This window comes from Hylaeus anthracinus, unplaced genomic scaffold (genome assembly GCF_026225885.1).
Source record: "Hylaeus anthracinus isolate JK02 unplaced genomic scaffold, UHH_iyHylAnth1.0_haploid 11981, whole genome shotgun sequence".
In the NCBI taxonomy this organism is placed as follows: domain Eukaryota; kingdom Metazoa; phylum Arthropoda; class Insecta; order Hymenoptera; family Colletidae; genus Hylaeus; species Hylaeus anthracinus.
In genome coordinates, this window is record NW_026534329.1 from 6,055,810 (window position 1) to 6,077,957 (window position 22,148).

At 36.1% G+C, this 22,148-nt stretch overlaps 3 protein-coding genes across 3 annotated transcripts in view; 2 read left to right on the forward strand and 1 right to left on the reverse strand.

Annotated features, from left to right (window-relative positions):
* Positions 1–22,148, reverse strand: part of LOC128885779 (uncharacterized) — a 253,435-nt gene that overhangs the window by 226,819 nt on the left and 4,468 nt on the right. Inside the window, exon 2 of the mRNA XM_054140055.1 lies at positions 19,570–20,140. Within this exon, the coding sequence (XP_053996030.1) occupies positions 19,570–20,140 (571 nt within the window). The remainder of the gene's footprint in view (positions 1–19,569; positions 20,141–22,148) is intronic.
* LOC128885793 (trypsin-1-like) lies at positions 328–3,229 on the forward strand. Its single transcript, XM_054140094.1, has 7 exons — positions 328–476; positions 876–952; positions 1,240–1,334; positions 1,493–1,634; positions 2,030–2,143; positions 2,460–2,612; positions 2,795–3,229. The coding sequence occupies exons 1-7, from the start codon at positions 428–430 to the stop codon at positions 2,936–2,938; spliced, it is 774 nt and encodes a 257-aa protein (XP_053996069.1). The 5' UTR covers positions 328–427; the 3' UTR covers positions 2,939–3,229.
* Positions 3,404–7,144, forward strand: LOC128885795 (chymotrypsin-2-like). Its single transcript, XM_054140096.1, has 7 exons — positions 3,404–3,518; positions 3,793–3,866; positions 4,194–4,288; positions 4,377–4,515; positions 4,803–4,916; positions 5,222–5,374; positions 5,892–7,144. Exons 1-7 carry the CDS (start codon positions 3,470–3,472, stop codon positions 6,033–6,035), a joined length of 768 nt encoding a protein of 255 aa, XP_053996071.1. The 5' UTR covers positions 3,404–3,469; the 3' UTR covers positions 6,036–7,144.

Consider the following 22,148-nt stretch of genomic DNA (forward strand, 5'->3'; position numbering starts at 1 on the left):
ATAGTTTACGAAATAGATACTAAATGTAACTAAATTTAATATTGTACAACATAAAGTAAAAGTAACGAATATAAATTTGTGTCATTTAGAAATGTATTTATTAAAACCCAAGAAAATCTTATTTACCAATTAAAAATCCGAAGAGTAATGAGTTTCTGTTGATATTCCATTCAACTAGGACAAGCAATCGTTATTAAGGAAATCGTATCACGACTGGCTTATCGAACAAAAATCGTCTTGATAAAACAATGAGTGTGCTAATATGTATCAAGAAGATATTCAGTCGGAATCCTAATCAAGATAAATATGATTCCTCAACGTGACATTTTGACGAGCTATTGAGGTATATAAGGTCTAGATTTCTGCATAATATTGTCTCATGTTCCCAGTGTGACGTTTACCTCTTGCTCACATTGATCGAAGGAACATGGCTCTAATATTAATTCCACTCCTGTCGGTACTGGCACTCTCCAATGGTAAGCAATAATAAAATTTAACATTATAATTATATATATATTGATTCGTAAAAATTAAAATCTAAAATCAATGGAATCAGTTGACTCTAGTTACTCTGCATTCATGGTATATGCTAATCTGACAAACGTATTGCAGAATGTATTGTAAAACATACTTATTGAACGTATGTAAAATATACTTCATAAATTAATGTAATACTAATACCATTTAATTTTCTATATGTGCAAATGCGCTAGATAAATTCGATATACATTGTTTACGTTTGTGCATGCCATAAATGCATAAAACACATTTGGTCTAATAATCGGTGAATTATAATGCGCGCCATTAACAGTTAGTACAACAATTTCGAGCGTTATGTTTGGTTAATAATTACAACGTTATCATCGTTACAATAGCAGGCGCTGTGCCATTCAGGTTCGATCCTAGAATCATAAATGGCGAAAAGGTGCAAGTAGGTGAAATTCCATATCAGGTGAGTGAAAAACAAATTTTCAATAAATATTCATACCCGAAATATACCCGTTGTTATTAACTTTTCCTTGTATTTATAAGAATAATGTTTTGAACATGCAATACTTGACAATAAAAAAGAAGTATATCTTTCAAGTGAAAATCGTAATAAACTTACGAATTACAAAACAGAAATATATTCATTAATATACAAAACGTAAATACTGCGATGTATTGCTCAGGCCAAATATAAATATCACGTTTTGGTCCCGGAGTTATCACTAAAGAGTTATCACCGTTGCAATGTAGGTATCACTTCAAAACAAAGGATCGAACCGTCACTTTTGCGGTGGATCGGTGCTTAATGCAAATTATGTCCTCACAGCAGCGCACTGCGTCCAAGGGTAAGTTCAGTAATAAATCGAGCGGAACAGTCAATTACTAAAGTAACACGGGCGACGTTATAAAGCCTTTTCAATATATCAGCCAAACGATCAGATACGCCACATTACTAAGTAATTTTGAACACTAATTATACTAAAGACTGCGATATTATTCACAGCAAAACGACCAGCTCGATCGAAGTCGTTGTTGGCACTGTAAACGTCAATGTTCGAGTTTCAGTGCACCAGGTTGAAAAGATTATCGTCCACGAGAAGTACAACTCTAGAGACTCCTGGATAAACGACGTAGCCTTGATCAAGGTATGTAATTTTCCTCGGCGAATGAATTGCTTTCTTTTTAACATAAACATAATCTCACTTCGAGATATTTAAGGATTTGTATTCCGATCGATTTAAAAAAAAAAGAAACTGATAAATACTAATTTGCTTGGCTTATGGTATTACGATCTGAACGACAATCTCGGCGTACAAATTTATTGATAATTTTCATAAGCTTTGCACGAATCGAATATTATATCGTTATACTCGAACGTTCCATTTGAGTCAGCGGGCTGAGGCTAAAGATATATATATTATTTATATATGTTTATTGATTTATACTATTTACTTATATGCATCATTATTTTAACTTTTTAAGGTTCGATCTAACCAATGATTATTCGAATATTTATGCATAAATGATATCAATTTTACAGGTGAAAACAAGTTTCGTGACAAGCACACGTGTTGCTCCAGTTCCTCTGCCGAAAGCAACCGATGTTATTCCTGCTAACACACCAGCTGTAGTATCAGGATGGGGTTCTGATGTCGTAAGTATCGATTTATATCGAATTAAATAATGAAATTTTAGAGAAGCAACAACTAAAATCGAAGCACCAATCCGCTCTCAGAAATCTCGTATTAGTGTACTGAATCTTTTCGTTTATAATATATTGCAATAACACTTTATTACCTGATAAAGAGATTCGATGCAAAAAACAGATAAACCTTTCCTAAAAGATTATAAACGTTAGAATTTTTATTTTTAAACAGCATATATAATCGTTATAAATTCCAAAATTTAATTACTATACATATTTTGCAATTTTTGTACACCGAATGCATCATTAACATCGATTTATGCAGTATGGCGGATCAACTACGAAGGAACTGTACAAGGCGCGGATCTTTATAGCTGATCAAGCTAATTGCAGGAATGTTTACAAACGTATATACCAAAACGTTTACGACTCACACATCTGCGCCAATGATCCTTCGGTCGAAAAGGGAGCGTGCAACGTAAGTTAGAATTTTAACTAAATAGTTTCATCCATTAAAACAATCGTTGCTACCCCTGTATGAGTAATACTTCCAAATATTGAAATAATATCATTTTAATCACAATTCTCATTTCAATCGTTAATCATTTTAAATAATACGTTGAAAGTAGGTTACATAAATTAAAATAATTTTCTTCACAGGGTGATTCTGGTGGTCCTCTCACTGTCGATGGAAAAATTGTGGGCATCGTGTCTTGGTCTATGGCGTGTGCACTCACTAACTATCCTACAGTTTACACTCGCGTCACGTCTCACTTGGATTGGATCGCGAAGAATGCAGTCTGATTCGAGAAAGTTTCACCAAGCGATGATACTTTATCCGAACATCTGTTCTGAAATATTCTTAAATGCGAATCTTCCGTCTACATTTCTGCGAATATTAAAACAACTGGAATCGATTAAAGTAGCATTGCAAATTAAAAATAATTACAATCCTCGACGAACTGAAAACACGAGAGAAATATTTAAATCTTTTTTAAAAATTTAAAAATTTTGTACGTAAAACATGTTTGTACTTTCAGATATTACAACAGACAATAAAACTGATGATTCAGATATAAACCATATCACGATTACTGCATCCTCATTTCCGTTTCATTCCGCTAGATCAATAATCCCAAATGAAATGACACTGATACTGCTTATCGAGAGTAAAAATAATTCTGATAAATTATCTCGATTGTACTCAAAATAAAAATGATTACTTTGTCATAGTGATGTCTTCTAGATGCTAATCTGCTGGTATATAATGCCCAGATCAATGCGTATTATTGACTCGTGTTCACATTACCTCTTCCACGCAGTAACCGAACGAACATGTCTCTAGTAATAATTTCACTTTTCGTCTTACTGACAGTCTGCAATGGTAAGTCGCTGAAACGCACTCCCGTTTGTAGAACGTCGGCTAGTTTTGCCATAAATTTTATTATCATGAAATATATTATATACTTTATACAGTTTTACCTTTAATTAACTGATAAATCAGGACCTGAACGTAGAAAAATTACATTTAGTAATGTTATTTTATGCTGTTGCTGTAAAACCAATAAATTTATATTTAGTTATTAATATTCCTAAAACAATAATCGATGAAATTACACTCATAATCTAATAACAATATTATTATCGTATAATTGCAGCCGCGGTGCCGTACCAGTTCGACCCTAGAATCGTAAATGGTGAATCTGTAAAGCTAGGTGAAATTCCATATCAGGTAAATGAAAACAAATATGTAACAGAAATGATTGCTATCTTTGCTGAATTGGTAACTTCAACTTTCGTTGTGATAAAATAAACTTCAGTCAATAAAATTCAAGAAAAATAAAAAGAAACATAGAGATATCAGAAAACAGAGAATTATCAGATGACAGCATTGTAATAATTTTAAATTCTTTTCAATTTAACATCATAATAAGCTCTGAAATTTAAAATAGAAATAGAAATAAATTTCGTTCAACGAGATTGAGAGAATCATATGAAAAGAAATTGAAAAATATCGTAGAACGATAATTTACAAAGAGATATTACTGTCACGATTTAGGTATCTCTCCAAACCAAGGGATCCGAGTATCATTTTTGTGGTGGATCGGTGCTTAATGAAAATTATGTCCTCACAGCAGCGCACTGCGTCATTGAGTAAGTTTCGTAAATTTCCGTGAAGCGAAATCTCTGATTGTTCTCTAACCTAGGAACAATATTGTTAAATTTGCGATACCGTTGACAGGCAAAGCTACCCCATCGAGGTTGTCGCGGGGACTGTGAGTTTGGATAGCCGCACGTCGGTACACCAGGTCGAGAAAATTATTGTACACGCAGGATACAATTCCAGAGATTCCTGGGTGAACGACATAGCCTTGATAAAGGTAAGTGAATCTTTATACTCGAGAAATAGACTCAGAGAAATGTTGGTATCCATTAAATCAATTTTTGAAAAATATCGACTTATAGGGGACGATGAGACGAAATTTTTTTATATATTTACGGTTTACTTATAGTACGCTTAATTTCGAAAATAAGAATTGAAAAGGTAGAGGTTCGTTGCAAAAATTGAATTTCAGAGAAAAAGGTTTTCTAAGGTTTTAATTTTTATTTTTGAAACTAAACGTCTTATGAATAAACGAGGTGCTCCAGTTATTATCTAATTTTACAGTTGAAAACTCCGTTCGTGATGAGTCGAACTGTGGCCCCTGTTTCCCTGCCAAAAGTAAACGAAGTCATCCCAAATAACACACCAGCTGTCGTATCGGGATGGGGTGATATCCATGTGAGTTTCAAATTACATTCGGTTATTAATATTTAAAGTAGTTGTTTCGAGATAGTCACGTTCTAAAGTATACCTTATCGAACTTAAAATACGAGATAATCGAAGTCTGTGACAAAATGATAAAATTTTAATATTGTTTTTCATAAAATTGGGGTGGTTAATTGAAATTGAAATAGGCTCGTATCATTCATATTTAATTAAAGAACAAACCTCTCGATCCTCTGTTGAATAAACCCACGAAACAACTACTTCAAGTTTCAAGTATCAATACGTATCGATTATAAAGTTAACCATGAATTATAAAGCTGGGCGGGCCAGGCACCAAACAACTTTTGAAAGCTAAACTCTACATAGCTGATCAAGCTAAATGCAAAAGTACTTACGGAGTCTTAGGCAAAACCGTTCGACCCACTCAAGTCTGTGCCAATGATCCATCAGTCGAGAAAGGATCGTGCAACGTGAGTTACAATTTTACTATTATTTTTAATAACGTTAATAACTACGATTTTAAAAATTACAAATTGTTAATACTATATTATTTTACCGATTATTTGAGTGAATCATATGCTTTTTTTATAGGGCGACTCTCGCTAAGTTAGAATTTTTACTAAATAGTTTCATGCATTAAAACAATCGTTACTATGAGCAATACTTCCAGATATTGAAACAATATCATTTTAATCACAATTTTCAGTCATTAATAATTTTAAATAATACGTTAAAGTATTAGGTTGCCCTAAAAGTTTCGTTCGTGAGTTGCATTCAATTATTTGCTGTGTCAGTGTTTATATAAATAGACAATCTAATTTCTTTGACATTGATGCTGTAACAGTAATGGAGCGAAATGAATTGTACACAATTTTGTAATGTAACATAAGACATAAAATATTGTGTATGTATTAATTATTAATAAAAGGAAAGAGACTTTTGGGACAACCTAATAGGTTATACAAATTAAAATAATTTTCTTCACAGGGTGACTCTGGTGGTCCTCTAACCGTTAATGGAAAAATTGTTGGAATTGTGTCTTGGTCAATGGCGTGTGCACTCACCGACTATCCTACAGTCTACACTCGTGTCTCATCTTACTTGGACTGGATCAAACAGACTGCAGTTTAATTCAAAACACTTTGTATAAACCACTTCTTACAAAAAATTACTTTTACACTATCTAAAAAAAAAAAATTGCAATTTCATATTGAAAAGAGAGACAGAGAACAGTTCTTCGTAAAATATTTCCATTGGCATGCATTTTACAAAAGCACGATTTAAATTCACGTTACACTCGACGAAAATAAATACGTTTCGATGCGACTGGTTACGAATGCGAGAAAACGTGCTTTGTATTTTCACTCGTCGATTCGACGATATCGACAATTCTTTTTTCAAATTCCTTGAAAACCTAAGTACAGGTACTGCAAGTCCGAATAATCGAGCATTTCATTTATTTTGCTGTGCAATTGCTTCACTTTAGTACGCAAGGGCTGCGAAATTAATTTGTAAATACTAAATATAGTCGAGTAATTTTAACGCGTGACGAACGCAGTGGATTTAACCAAAAATTTCGATACCGGACATTTAAATCGAATTGTACGCTTGCAATTGGTTTGTTTTTAATATTCGACTGTATGTACGTTACCATTGCATAATGGTCTATTGAACAAAAGTTAAAAAAATAAACGTCAGCTGTCAAAGTTGTTCAAATAATAAATACAATTCATATTCTCTTAAATTTAATTTGGAAAATCAGGCTTCTAAGGGTTAATTCTGAGCTGTCCTCTCCTGAGTTTTACGTAACTATATTTAAATTAAAATTAAACTTAGATACACAATGATTACGCGATGCACAATATTTCCATGAAGTAATGGAATTTTATATCAGAATAAAATACGTATATAAGTTAAATCAAAATTTGTACTCTTTCTTCAGAGATAAAGATGTAGAAGCTGTACCAGTCTAAGACTTTTCCACGGTATTGTAGGTTAACAATGGAACCAAGAACTTGATACAACTGTGAAACACTGTGTACAAGTGGAATAGTTCATTCGTAACGTGAAACCATTTTTCGTCGGTACCATTACCCTTGACAAAAATGCATTTTTTTTTTTCTTTTTCGTGGAATAGCTGCCGCGGAACGAGAGATAGCCGAAAAAGGTTGAAACAAACGTTGCGTGTGTTTCTCGTATCTACAAAACAGCATACGAATAATGAAACTCGCTACTGGCAACTCTTACAGTTCTACAAATGTTCTATAAATGTTGGCATATTCCCATGACAGAGTAGGCAAGTACAACGCTCCGAATCAAAATTAAACCAAATTGAGCAAATTTTTCCAAAAGTGAGTAACACATTCGATATTAATATTACTGTATAAAATAGATTACCATTTCAAGAGAAAAGATTCCAGAAATTCGGCAATATTTCAGTCGTTCAAACCAGAGCACCCCTTAAAACTCGAAATATATATTTCTCATAAACTGTATTGGACTCTGCTGACGACAAGCTAAAAAAGAAATAGTTGTAGCGTAAAAGTTTGAAAGAGAAACTAGAGCCCCTATGGTAATACCAGTTACTTTCAAAAAATCCCGAGCACTGTCCGTTTCACCGAGGCACGAATGCCAACGCCATCGTTAACTCGCAATCAACACCCGCGATCAATCAACTGTAGTTAATGGGGCAATGTATTTTTTTCTTTCGACGTTGCATGCGCCCGCGTCGGCCGAAATCGCATTTGAACATTTTCACGAAACTTGGCAGCTGCGCCAACATCGATTGCATTTTGATTTCGCTTTTGTGTTTGCGCTACAACGCTGAAATCCAATAGCGTCATAATTCACGTGCTCGCAATGCGTTCAGATTATTCACGCGAAAGCGAGTTCGCGTGACAAGAAACCGGTCGTCTCGTGTATCGGTCTGTCGATACCGTCGCAAAAGTCAATATAATCGCGTGGCTGTCGTTAAATAAATGAAGCCGTTAACGGAAACGTACCGGATGCATAGAATAGCGTAATTGGTTTTAAGATGACTCCTACAGAGTTTCACTTCTGAAACTTCGAATAATTATGGAGTAATACTATTAGGGGGATCAGAAAGTAATGTCGTTTCTGCGAATGCAAATACTTGTTTGTTATTTACCAGTTTGTTATTTACCAATCAATTTTTATCGACCAGGTATTGAAAATTTGCAGACTAGATGGCAGAAGGTTATTGATAACGAGGACAATTATATAATTGATTAAAAGTAAAAATATTATAAATTTGTTTGTTTGAATTTAATGTAAAAGGAACGACATTACTTTCTGGTCCCCCTAATAGATATGTAATAAAGATAATTGTTGTTTATTTTTAATCATTTTCTTCGTTTATATAGCCACGTGAAAAGAGAATGCATAAAAGTGATCATTCTTGTTAGGAAACGAAAAATTCATGCAGGACATTTTCCAAAATAAAAAAAAAAAAATAGATGTCGAATTGAGTAACCTCCTCCTTTCCGAAGTCTGTTAAAAAGTGAGATTACGTAAAATATTCTGATCTAGTCCTATCAAATTTAGTACAGCGCTAACTAATAACTGAGTATTATATTGTTAATTGTTTATTTTGCTACAGGCAGCCACGTAACGAAAATGAAACAATTCAAAGCATTCAACTTTAGTGAAGTTTAGACAGAATTCTGTAAAATAATAAACACAGAACATACAATCAATGGATGTTTATGTGCAAAAAGACAAAAGTTTCAATCGTGTACTATGTCTACTAGCGAAATAGAGAGACACGGCAGTAAAACTATTCTTTTGCTTAGACGAATTTCAAAAGTGACGATTTGTAGCGTTTGTTAATAAATAATGTTATGGGTCTCGTCGCTATCATGCCAGCGATGTATAACGCGGAACTGCTCGAGGCCACTCGAAGTAATGACCTCTTCAGAAAAGGGAAAAGCTCGCCAGAGAAGCGAATTCGTCGTCTTTTCCTTTTCGGTTCGCCCAAAGTTTCATTTTGTTCCCAGGGATCAACAGTTACCATGGGAAAACGAAATTTTCGTCTCGTATCGAAAATCTCCCGTCGAATTTTACTGACATAACCAATTTCCAAGGTAAATATTAACATTATTCTACCGACACGCGAGCGTGTAACAAGCTTAAAAAAATATTGACGGAAATCAAACATCGAAAGAATAAAATCATATTTGGTGTGTGCGTGTCAACATTCCCGTTATCGACTTAAATTTAACCCACAATCGAAATTATTTCGACAAAAATGAATTTGCAACGTGGTCATAATAATGTTCCAATGATAGTGATATCGTGTCCATACCTCTGTAATATTCTCATATTGTGACATTTAATAAAGGATGCATCGAATTCAGTTCGTTAACAGAAACAAATAAATGAAATCGTTTAAACTCGTGCGAGTTTTCTCATCAGACCTTGATTTCCTCATCAGAGCTTAACGTATTTACATGCGAAGAGTACTGGCACGCACAATTTGCTTTAAATATCTCTATGTATTAATTAAAGTAGTATATTAATCCTTTGCAACTCTAGACGACTTTGCGAGCATTTGACGAACTCCTTATAGTTAATGTAAGATGTGTGTCAATACTCAATTTGGCCACAGATCTTGATTGATCTACCAATGAAAGATCAGATCGACGTACGAAGTATAATTTATGATTAAACTTCCGCTTGTAATTTCTAAATGAATTTTGCGAGGAAAGCAGCAAAGGGAATGAAATAACGGGTCAGTTGGTACGACAAAATCAATAATACCATGACGTGCACGTGTTGCTTTCATTTCCGGTGACATTTCAAAGAAATTAATAAATACATTTTTGTACGCGGACATGAAAGAAACGCTGAATAGTTTTTCATCGTGGAAAATTAATTGCTCGTGGGGGCTAGATTTCTTCTAGGAAAAATGTGCACACTAGCAATCAGGAGTTTTTTCACGATAAAGATTTTTACGTCTAACGAGCTACTGAGATTAAGCGAGGAAGGAAGTTTAATTTTCTTTGAAATTTCTTCCCTTCGTAATACTTCCGAGCCGTTTAATAATTCTTAATACATTCAAAATGAGCCCAACAAAGACGACGAGCTTGCTGGCGTTTTAATATCTCGTATTATTCTGGTATCGCGCTCAATGGAAACTAAATGCGAAGTGAAACGATTTTCGACGTACGGCGAGAACTATGAACAAAGATAAACACGATTTCGGGAAGGACTAATCTCGCGAGAAATTATATTACGAATAACACCGACTTGGAAACAACGTTTCAGAATGACAGCCAGTGCTAAGTGTTTACGTTTCGCCGAAACAATGCGAATTAGGAAACAATAGAACAAGGGATGCGCGCGAAAGCAAACATTTTCCCTTCTCCTGAAAGAGCTTTTTCATAAACGAAGATGAGTCGAGCGCGTGTTTTCCGGCGCTAGGAGAGAAGAGAAGAAGTGAAATTATAAAACGACGAATGCAAACGTCACGAATAGTCCAAGTGCTTTTGTTATTACCTGGATGTGAAAATTTAGTACAGTAGAACCTCGAATACCCAAACCCTCATTACCCAAATTCTCTATTAACTAAACGCTCTGTTATTCGGACTTCCCATCACAAACACTGTTTTAAAATAAGGCACACACGATAAAAGATTTAACATCTGAAAGGTTCCTATTGAATAACGCGCCTTATTATATTACAGATTAGTGGCATGCTATGCTACCACCTACTAAAAGAATATGAAATACGTTCGGTTCTTTTTTGTTTTTCTTGTGTGTACACAATTTATTTCTTTGATTTGCTCATATATTTTATAATTATATTGTTTGTTTCTTATCTCTTTAATTAAACTATATATCGATTAAAGATCCAATCACGCTTTCCTAGCCTCAAAAATTAACTTTAAAAGTTACAAATAGGGCTGATATGAGAAAACGGTACGAGACATAACAAGAATGTAAACGCTTCGTATACTGCTTCCGTATTCATTTTTATCGTCGTAACACAAACAGATATGTACCCTTTCGCAATCGCAAAGCGTTGACATTCGGCTGACATTCGAACGAGAAATACTTCGTAGATTGATATCTTTTAGCTCGTCTTTAAATAAAGATTGAATTCTGTACCTTAAAGCTCAGAACTTTTTTACGCGCCTAATATTTTCTTTCCCTTTTACCGAGACTAAATTGTTCCACGGTATACATTCGCAAACTACGCGCGCAAAGTCTTGTTGCACTTGAAAATAGAACAAGTATCGCGTCGGACGTTGCACACATTTCGCGCGACGCATAGCAAAATGATAATGACTTCAAAGAAGGCGCACCCTCAAAGCGTAGGCAACGTCTACCCGGCAGTTCTTGAAAACGTTACAGTAGAATGCCCAACGGCCCGTATTTACATTGCTAATGAAATTTCATTTCCGCCTTCTATTCCTCGAAGTGGCATCGCGGCGGGGGGGAGGGGGGGGGTCTCCTCCGACCCGGCGATTTTCGTTTTGTTCCCAAGTCCTCCAACCACTCACTTAACACGTAAAAAGTTGCCAGGTGCAAGAGGGAAAAGAAAGAAACACGACGATAATTGGCTGAAACTGGGCCAGAGCTATGAAATCGATTCGCTCGCGAAGATGCACCGAGCGTTTCCGCGACTTTTTATCGCGCCATAAGCAATTTCAGCCAGCTTCTTGCGCGTAAACTTTCAGCGATCTAAGAGTTCGCCAGAGGATTGCGAGATTGTGTTGCTTAAATATTTCATAAACACAGATGGTTGTTCGACCGTTCTTATGCGCAGAAAGCTTGCAACGGTGGACGACAAGAAGATGCCACACGCCATAATTTTCTTCACGACGTGGAAATACTAGTTTTAGAAGACTTGTACACTGTGGAGCATAATTATGGCACCATCTGTATTATCAACCCTAGAATGGAAAGGTTTGGTCTTTTGATGGAAAGATTGAGTAATTTTTACTACTTTTCAAAATACCCAAGTTTTTACCTTTTTTCTTTTCGTTAGTACATAAAATATCAAGGAATATGGTGTATGATTAAAAGTAACAATAAATTTTGAATATATGTCTTCAATGAAGTCTAAAGAAGTAAGGAAAGGTGACGTAAGGAGTAAAATTTACTCGATCTTTCGATTCTAGGCTTAAATATTTCAGACTCTTGAGTAGAAATGAAAAAAGACCAATTATAGGAGCTCAAAATAAGATAATCAAACTCTAGAATAACAGGAAATACGAGAGTTTATCTCAGTGCCCATCGATTCCGTTCGCTGGAACACTAATAATTCAGGTTCTGCTGAAGTGATGTTGAGCTGAGAGAATATGACAAGTAATGCATTGTATATTGGGCTGTCTGGAAAGTTCATGGCGATTTTTAGTAGGCGGTACAGGTCTGAATATATCGGAATGGCTGAAAACAAATGAAATGTTTACATTCCTTAAGAGGTGGAAAGGTGTGGAACAAAATGCTACATATATAATTCAATAAATACACATCAAAATTCAAATATGCCTTTGAATTTTTCTTAAAAATAGGCATGAACTTTCCGGACAACCCGATATTAATCTCTTCGAACTTGATCTTATATGCAACATGAAACATGAAACAAGCAAAGCAGTGATTTTTAATTGTTGCACAGTTATTGCGCCGATATAAATAAGCGAGTTTCGTTAGTTTTTAAAAATATGTACCCAATCACATTTTAGCTACGAATGACTTATTATACATGTAGTCGCCTAATAATTCAATAACTTAGTCACAAATCGGTCCATTCATCGCACTTGGGAGAATAAAGAGAGAACAAACAAACAATTCATTATAAATCCATCACACTCGCGCGTTCCCCCATAATTACTCCAACGAAATACGTTGTTAACCAAAGCCAAGATCAAAAGTCAACTAATTAACGATGCGATACGGCTTTCAAGTAGATTACTCGCTTCGTTAAATCTCGTTTTTTAAGGTGGGATGCGATTCATGTGTGCGGTTCGTTACGGTGACACGGCATTGTACGAAATTCATTAAGTTCTTTCCAGCACGCAGTAATTAATTAAGATAGCGCATTCACGTCGCTAGTTGAACCGACAGAAAGCATTCGGGCATGTTCTAGCGTGAAAATAATTCAGTTACATCGCCGTAAATGAAATTATCGTGTATGCTTGGGAAATAAATTAAACCAACGTCGTTTGTCAGGCGCGATGCACGTTGTTCCTTCGGTCGCCGCGCTCGAAGCACGTTCGATTATGCTACACATCCAGTAATTACGTATCGGAACGCCAGTGACTGAACAAGCAATTTAAAGTAACTTTTATTTACCTCGAAGCAGTGTAAACGTCACCGTCGAATCGACGAGGCAAACTGTCAGCTTAAATTACATGCACTTAATTTAGGCGCTGCACAGTGTGATATTTCAGCGGTCTAGCGGGACAAAACTTATGGGGTCCAATATCTCGGGAACTATTAGGCCGTCCGCATACGAAGCTACTCAAACGAAACGTAATTGGTTTGGCTTGAACAAATATTGTTAGTAATTAATGTAATTATTGTCAGAAATTAATTTTTAGTTATTCCAGCTAACAGATATCACGATATCTGATAAATATGTTGATAAATATAATATATTGTACTTTTATATATTTAATTTTTTACATGAGCTTAACCTCTTCATACTAATATATTTTTCTCTGTACTGCACAAAATGTAATAAAATTTTAATCCACTCGCTAACTTTATATTCTTCAGCAAAAAAGAAAACATTGCTTCGTTTAAGTAAATTATTATAAATATAATTAATATTAGCAGACATCGAAATATTTTCAATCTCAGGGTTTAGGACTGTATATAAATTTAAACAAAATATTGGGGATTAAACAAAATTTAAACGTGCATTTATTTAAAAGATATTACACGTAAAAATATGCTAGTAGTTACTTTACCTATCCGTGTTTGGAAGTTATGTCGGGGCAAAGCATCACAAAGTAGTTTGGTCGTAATAATAAAACAATAAAGCAGTAAAGTCATAATAATTGTGTATTTATAAAAATGATATTCTAGCCAAAGTATACTCATTCCTTGATGCAGAACCATAATTAGTTTTCATTGTTAAAAACTCTAACAAATGCAATCCATATAGCATGGAATTTATACTATGGGAGATACCGGATATAAATAGTTACGAATTTATGAACCTGATTCGGAAACTTTGAAACGACAATCTGGTATAAATCATAAATGATAATTTCCAGTTTACGTCTGGCGTGAAAATTAAGCATCGCCAAGCATCCCCGGGTGCCATTTTGTACATTTAAAACGGATTTAAATTTCAAGCGCGCCCAAAGTGAAGTAAACGCGGAAAGAGGATTAAATCTTTTATGGAAATTCGAAACTTCTTAAACTAGGCGAATCGAGGATGTTTCGCGGAAAGCTCGGAAGAAACTTTTTCCAATGCGCTGAAAATACTAATTTGAAGTGCTGCGATCGTTAAAGCGCATCCCTTACGCGGCTTAATTGTTGGGCAAGCTCGTTGTCGAGCTTCAGGAAGAAAACTCCGGACACAAAGAAACTACTGCTCCAATTGGGCCTTTTCAGAACGACGAAAGAATACAATTACATTACAAGGCGCAGAAGAAAGATGGTCCACTTTGGACCGACGAAATCTGGGACGTCCCCTTTTTCGGTTCTCTACGATTGCGGAGAAATCCGTGGAAAGCTCTCGACAATTTAATAGTATCGCTTTTTGGCGAACAGATGATTGCATTAGCGACAACAATAGCGACTCGCTTTTAAACAATTAAATTATAAACCTACGAATCCAAACTAGTTTCATACTCTATTTTTGTTATTAGCTGTACTTAATAGCGTATACATTACACTGGCATTCGTATTATTCATAGTACCTATTTAATATGCGACAATTACGTAACTCCAGGATTTATTTCAATCTCCGCGCAGTGAGAAATGAGTCGAAACAATGTTATGGCATTATGCTAGTATGCGGCGAATAAGAGGAACATTCTCTTCGCCGCAGCTTGTATCCAGCGTCGACACTACCATACCAAGAATAATTAAGTTTCCTAAATGAGCAAACGTGTAGACCACGATTCAGTATGGCCGATTTCTTTGGCTTTGCTGGTTCCTTTTCAGCCAACACGCCTCCATTACGATGCCACCGTGAAAAGATTCGTTTACTTGTAAAAGTGAACGTTTCAAACAACAAAGCAACGCGGGTTTACTTTACCAACGCGAAGCGCTCTCCGCGGTAAATGAATTCGTTGTATTATCCGACATTTGTTATGTAAGTGTTAACGACACGGCACAGAATTGTTGCGATACCATTCGACGCTTTCTAAAATGAAATGAGTTTTTAGAATTTACTCGTTCCACGTAGGAGAAGTTTCGGAGGCCTTTGATAAATATAATATATTATATTTCTTACGCGAGCTTAATCTTCTCGTACTAATATATTTCTGTTTGTATTGCTCAAAATATAATAAAACTTTCATCCACTCACTAATTCGATATTCTTCAGCAAAGAAGAAAACATTGATTCATTTAAGTAAATTATTATAAATATTACGATAAATATATGTAGACATACATAAATATATAAATGCATAGCTATATAAGTATACAAATGCTCAATGGCTAAAAACACGAAACACGATGTTTATTTTTCCAAGAATACTTTCTCTGTGACACTTTGTCTACAATTAACAATTTTCTTTTCAAACTATCAGAACTTGCTTTTTGCGATACTCTTACTGCTCCTTAGCGCGTCTAAAAAAACGTCACGTATATTTTGCTGGATATAATCAAAAGGTTCGTGAAAAGAATACTTTCGCTGGCAGGAATACCGGGTACACGGATAATTAGCAGCGTGAGTTGGCACCGTATCATCTCGTTAAACGTTCTTCATACTCGAGTATCTGTCCAAAAGGAACGAAAATTCCGTTGTAGGTATGCGTTAACACGCACAGACCGACTCTGCACGTAGGTACACCGTGAAATTGGTCGGAAAGCTTTCTCGTGATATGTAGTGGGTGTCATCCTCGCAGAGTCCGAGTCAAATGCAAATGCTCCGTAAGTAAGTGTCCTCTGTATGTTCCGTAAGGTGACTACTCAATGGATCCAAACGTTCTCTTGACAAAACGATCGTAGAATGGCATGGGATACAATGTTTCCTACTATTTCTCCTGTTCCTTTGAATTTTCGCTTCGAAGGAATCTTTGAACGTTGTCACACCATTGCATAAATATTTCTAAGAGTAACCTTGCACTTCGAATCACAGAAGATAGAAGTTTTATTCTACGTCAACAATTATTTATTAGATACATAATTTAATTATATATTTTTTTTTATTTTATTCATTTTACAACTCTATATCATTACGATTGCTTTTCACAATTTGAAGGAGGGTTGTAAAAAAGAAATAACAACGAAATAATGGCCACCACGTGATTGTTCATTTAAGATAATGAAAATGAACGTGATTATTTATTGTAATTGACAGACGTAAATTATTTCCTCCTCTGTCACTGTCCTCTTTATTGGGGTACGTTTAAGTGACAACCTGTAACTCGATAATGCTGATATCGACATGAATAATAATCGTTGCAAAGCCGATGTTGAGAGCGAGAGACACGCCCATCCAATGGAAAACATCGAAAACGTGGCGCATATAATACACGGAAAAAAAGAAGTTCTCCAATAATTGGTCAACCCTTCTGTTACTTTCTTTCTCCGTTCACCGGTATCGCAAACGCCAATCGCATTAGTGTGCGCGCTAGGCTCCATGGCTGTTAAGCAATTTTTCAAACATCGATACCTTCGTCTGTGCAAAAAACGTTTGAATTTCTTCCTATTCACAGGGTGATCAAAATGTGAAATATCCTTGTACAGTGCTGTATTTATGAATGCATTTGCGTAACGAAAAACGATGTATAGTAATACATACGAAGTCTTTCACACAGTACTGTGTATAAAACGTTACACAAACAGATGAGACACGTGCGATGTATTATTCCATAGCAACGGTTGGTGAATGCAGTTCTGCGTTCATATGTTTTTTAATTCACGGTACCGTTGGTTGTTGCCATGTTCGCACGATTCTCCGAGTTCGATTTGTTCGCTTTTTTATTTTTTGTTTAGTTTTTCGTTTTTAATAAACATTTTTCTGACGAAACCTGTAACAGATTTCAATGTTATTTCAACTCACTGTCAGATGCATGTGTGTATGAGTTACACAATACCTCATGTCTGACTAAATTCATTCATACTACTGGTAATCCTCTTCGGTATGTACTCAAATCTGTAACAGATCTCTAGATCTCAGAAATCTATAACAGATTTCAATGTTATTTCAACTCACTGTCAGATGCATGAGTTACACAATACTTCAAGTCTGACTAAAATCACTTATACTACTGAAATCCTCTTCGGTATGTATTCAAATCTGAGTTTCACAAAAAGTTCTTTTAAATCATTACGTATTAAAATATTTGTGTTGATATTTCGTGCAGAATTCATCAGAGATCATCTTATTATTGATGATCGATCCCAATAAAAACGATTTAAGAAAATTGAGTATCCTCCGATCGAGCTGGTTTTTTTTTACCGTAGATAGTGATTGACCTAGTTGTTACAGTGGCGGTCGTCTTGACCCTTAACTCCCAAAAAGTGTTTTTTGCACCGACTCCTGGGTGTGGAGGGGGGCTATATACGATAAAAAAAATCATCTCCATCCCCATATTCTTAATCCCAACCGAATATTCCCACATAACCTACATTCCTCGACTCGCAGGAAATTTCGGCATCGTCATATCACTATTCCGTGAAATCCATTTAAGAAAGTTCGTCGGTGAGCGAATATCACAAAGGCGGCATGCCTCGACTGTTTCGTATTCACAAAGTTGCTGTAACTCCATCTTGCTTCAATTTAAATTCCCTTTTCAGAGGATGAATCTCTGGGACCGTCTTATCTGATATACCGTCGCAGGTGCAATCTTCGTCGCGGTCGTCGCTAGACACGTTTCCCGCAATAAGAAAAAAAAAAAAAATAGTTTCCCTAATATGGGATACTCTCGCCCACCTCGCGCACGAGAAACCCTCCAGCGAACAAATTGTTTCAATATCCTGTCGATGCGAAACGAAAACATAATTCGCGTTTCGTTTCAATATCGTCGGATATAAGAAATGCAATGGAAGCAAGGAAATCCTCAGATGGAGAAAACCAGGACAAAAGAAAACAGTTGCAGGTATATAACTGCGATATTCGACGAGCGAAAATTTCTGATACGATCCGGATGAATTCTTCCTGCCAGAATGAGTCAAAAATTAAATCAATAATGGTACTGTACGCTGGCCTGATCCCGAGTGTTGAAAAATTAATAGTGCATGGATAAAAGATACGCTTTAAAAGAAATTATTTCATTTATAAAATTTACTAAAGAGTAGGAAAATCATTATTTCAGCGTTTCTTCTCTCCTTATGGTAACAACCAAAAATTGAATCAATAATAATAGTGTGTGCTTGCCCGATCCCGAGTGTTGAAAAATTAATAATATATACATAAAAGAAGTTATTTCATTTGTAAAATTCACTAAAGAGTAGAAAATCATTTTTTTACCGTTTCTTCCCCCTTTATGGTAATAACCAAAGTACAGAGAAATGCGGGAGAAAAAAAGGATATACGCCAGTGGCAGTGACGCGTTCACCGTGAGGACTCGACTAGATGCTGAGTGGAACACCATACTCGACTCTGCTTCTCTCAAAGCCCTCAAACTTAAAGCTGTTCCCAAAGTAGAACTCGTTGTCGCTCTACTGCCTGCTGCAGAGCCTTGGCGCACGTGAACTGACCTCAGTCTTCATTTAATGGAGCTACTTTAATGGACAAAGACTCCTAACGTCTGACCAATAATGACATAGATGCGTGCAAACATTGTTACTAATTTTAACGCGATCACTTTTTCCAAACCTTTTTTCTTTCTTTTCTCGAGGAATATTTTCCTTCATTTCCTTCATACTCAAAGGTCAAGGTCAATTTTAAGGGAAGTTTCTTTAACATATCTTCGCTGATCACATACATAGAATCATCCCTGATAAATCATCCCTGAACCACAATTTCCTTTGCAAAAATGTCAGATGGTGCTCTGTTAATAATTTAAAAACGAAGCACCATCCGACATTTATGCAAAAGAAATTATGGTTCAGAATCGTCTCAGCTACCCCCCATTTCCGGTTCTTAAACTAATTCTCGGACACCCTGTACAATCAGTCCCATAAATATTCTTACCTTTTATGTCCACTAAAGAAACCTGCCTCAATTAAATGATACGTTTGATATTTTCAAATAAATGTTTCATCATGTGTACATGAATAAACTTTACACATGATTGCATTTATAATGAAATATTTATTTAAAAATATCAAACGTATCATTTAATTCAGACAGATTTCGTTAATAAACATAGAAGGTACGAACATTTATGGACTTATACGTATAAATCTGATCCCACTATCGCTTTTATTCCAACATATTCCTCTTAAGCACGTACTCCGCCACACATCTCGCTTCATTTCGTACTCTACAAAGAATCATCTTCGCCAAAACCGATAGTTCTCAAAACTGAAAAGCATCCAACTCCTCGTTTCGAAGGTAACTTACCTGTTTGTGTAGCGGTGTGGCGCACTCGTCCTTGGTTCTCTCGAACCGCTCGAACTTGAAGCTGTTACTCCTGTAAAGCTCGTTGTCGCTTTGCTGCCTCCGACAGAGTCGTCGGGTTAGTGCACGCGGTCTGCAGGGCGCGCATTCGGTGGCGAGGCCCCAATGCAGGTGCAGCATCGCGAGTTCCGCGGTGCACCTGGCCATGGCGCAACCGGCGCGCCTTACACGGCACTTGACGCGCTTTATTCGCCCCTCGTGCTGGGGTTTATGGCTGCACGGTTGCGAGCCGCTACCGCTGCAGTCGCACGTGCGACGCGATCGACGTTGCTTGATGGTGTGCGAGCACGGTTTCACGTCCTCGCTGCACTCGCACTCGCACGGAGCCTCGCCGCCGCCGCCAGCCACCGTGTGGGTGCAGTTTATTCTTTCGGGGCATTCGCACGACTGCTGTTGCTGTTGATTAGACTGGCTTGCTTGGGAGAAGGTTGGCGAGGAAGGGTGCAGCGGCACTCGACGACGCGTGCCACCGTTGTACGCCGCGTGACGACATGGTCGGTCCGAACACTCGCATCTGCGAACATCGAAGACAGATTGTTGATTGAGGTGGCGGATTGAAAACTTGGGTGGGAAACATCAGGGGTGATGTTCGGCCTTAGACCGATCGCACACGGGCGCAACCGATCAGTTTCAAACCACTCTGAAACTATGTAGTTGCATGCGACTGTGGATCTAGGTAAACCAAAAATAGTGGAGTAGGTAAAATAAAGAGCGCAAACGGTTTGCAACATTAATTTCGAATCGGTTGCGCCGTGTGCGATCGGCCAAAGGATGAGTTTGGTAGGTTAGACATGGGCAAATCCACAGAACTTCTAGATTTGCGATTTGAAAAAGAAATATTTTTTTGACAGCACATTTTGAATATTTAGTGCACACGTTCGTACTCTCAAGACGTAACAAAAACTGTACGCGTGATCGATTTTAACTCTTTGGACTTGAGAGGTGACTCTCAGTCACCGCTAGGTTTCCTTTAGGTTTAATTTCTTTGGAACTCGAAACGTCAATAACGTGATTGTCGTTGAGGCAACGGTGACCTAATTCTCAAATCTCAAATTAAGGATCTCATTTTCGAAGTCAATCTAAGCTTAGCATTCGTGACAATAGAATGCTAAGAAAGCATCTCGAGTTACTGATGGATACCAGAAAAAAGGCCTCGAGTGCAAAGGGTTAACTTCACGGCGTGGATCTCAGAACATAAAACTCAAAAAAAGGTTTCAAATCATAATATTGAAAGCAAAGAATTTTGTATTCGATATTCAAATATTTAAAAACTCCAAATAAAACTTCGTTAAACTTCAAAATATACAGATGTAACGAAAAGTACTATATATTTTGGAAATACAACATTTGTGAAAATAATTTGAAACGCTATAACAGTAATATGAGAAATATTTAAATGATATTTATTTAATATTCGAACTGCGGAAAACATTTCAAAACAGCTTCATACCACGTGATGTATTTTTAAATTTTTTTTATCATTTCTTCATAGGTTGTTTCTATTTTAAATACAGAATACGAGTTTATTTGATTTAAATATCAAGATCTTTGAACGTTTTTTATTCGTGAAAGTTACTCTATATAGTAGTAGTACTGTGAACTATATAGTGGTTCTATATAGTTCTATATAGTGAACTATATAGTAGTTCACAGTAGTAGGGAGGTGATTCCTCACGTGTAATAAGTACATATAAAGTGAAGTTAATAAAAGAATATTGAAAGTAGAGTACATATTATAATATTTCCAAGGTAAAATAAAAAGGCAAAGATCTTATTTTGCATAAAGATCCGCCGTCTAGTCACGAATAACTGCGTTTTATAAATAAATTAGTTTCCAGTGGCAGTTGTACATCGAAGATATTATTCGTCTCTTTGAAAGTTTGAATTAGTATGAAAAATGGGTCATTGAGTTCTTATCGGGTACTTAGCAACTGTAGTGAGGTCTAAGGTCATCTTAATCCTAATATATTCTCCAATACGTCTCCAAAATTGCGCGCTTAGCTCTTGGTGTTAGTTTCCAAGTTCAGAAATTCGTCGGGTCGATTTAACCTATAAACTCAGCTGTACTCCATGTTATCGTAGGAAACTGTTGCTGGAAGGTACAGTGCAAAAATGGCTGTAACTTTGTGTCCCCAGTTTACTGCTAAAATGGGTCACACCGTGTTACGATATACCCTATGTGCAATAGCGAACAAAAGATTAAGGGAGAAACGAAAAAAGAAAGAAATTATTTATTTTCTGTGAAAAATATAAATTACGTGGATTTTCTTTGGTAAATAACTGATTGATCATTAAGTTACACGTTCGCTGTAAAAGTTACATATTGATTTTAAACGTATTAGCTGCAATAATTAGAACGAATGAATGTACGTATTAGGGTGGTATTTTATATTTCGCTCTCTAAATAATGTAAATTCACAAATTATACTATGTAGTTTAATACTTTCCTCCTAGACAGAAGGTAAATTCTGATTAATTGCTCAGGTACAGAATCCTCTAATTGATTCCAGTAGCATAACTTA

What these genes read in the sequence shown, in the direction of transcription:
- LOC128885793 (XM_054140094.1), top strand. Translation starts at nt 428, where the DNA reads ATGGCTCTAATATTAATTCCACTCCTGTCGGTACTGGCACTCTCCAAT. An exon ending in GCAGCGCACTGCGTCCAAGG is followed by an intron (nt 1,335 to 1,492) that starts GTAAGTTCAGTA and finishes TATTATTCACAG; the next exon opens with CAAAACGACCAGCTCGATCG. An exon ending in ACGACGTAGCCTTGATCAAG is followed by an intron (nt 1,635 to 2,029) that starts GTATGTAATTTT and finishes TCAATTTTACAG; the next exon opens with GTGAAAACAAGTTTCGTGAC.
- LOC128885795 (XM_054140096.1), top strand. Translation starts at nt 3,470, where the DNA reads ATGTCTCTAGTAATAATTTCACTTTTCGTCTTACTGACAGTCTGCAAT. An exon ending in TAGGTGAAATTCCATATCAG is followed by an intron (nt 3,867 to 4,193) that starts GTAAATGAAAAC and finishes GTCACGATTTAG; the next exon opens with GTATCTCTCCAAACCAAGGG. An exon ending in ACGACATAGCCTTGATAAAG is followed by an intron (nt 4,516 to 4,802) that starts GTAAGTGAATCT and finishes CTAATTTTACAG; the next exon opens with TTGAAAACTCCGTTCGTGAT.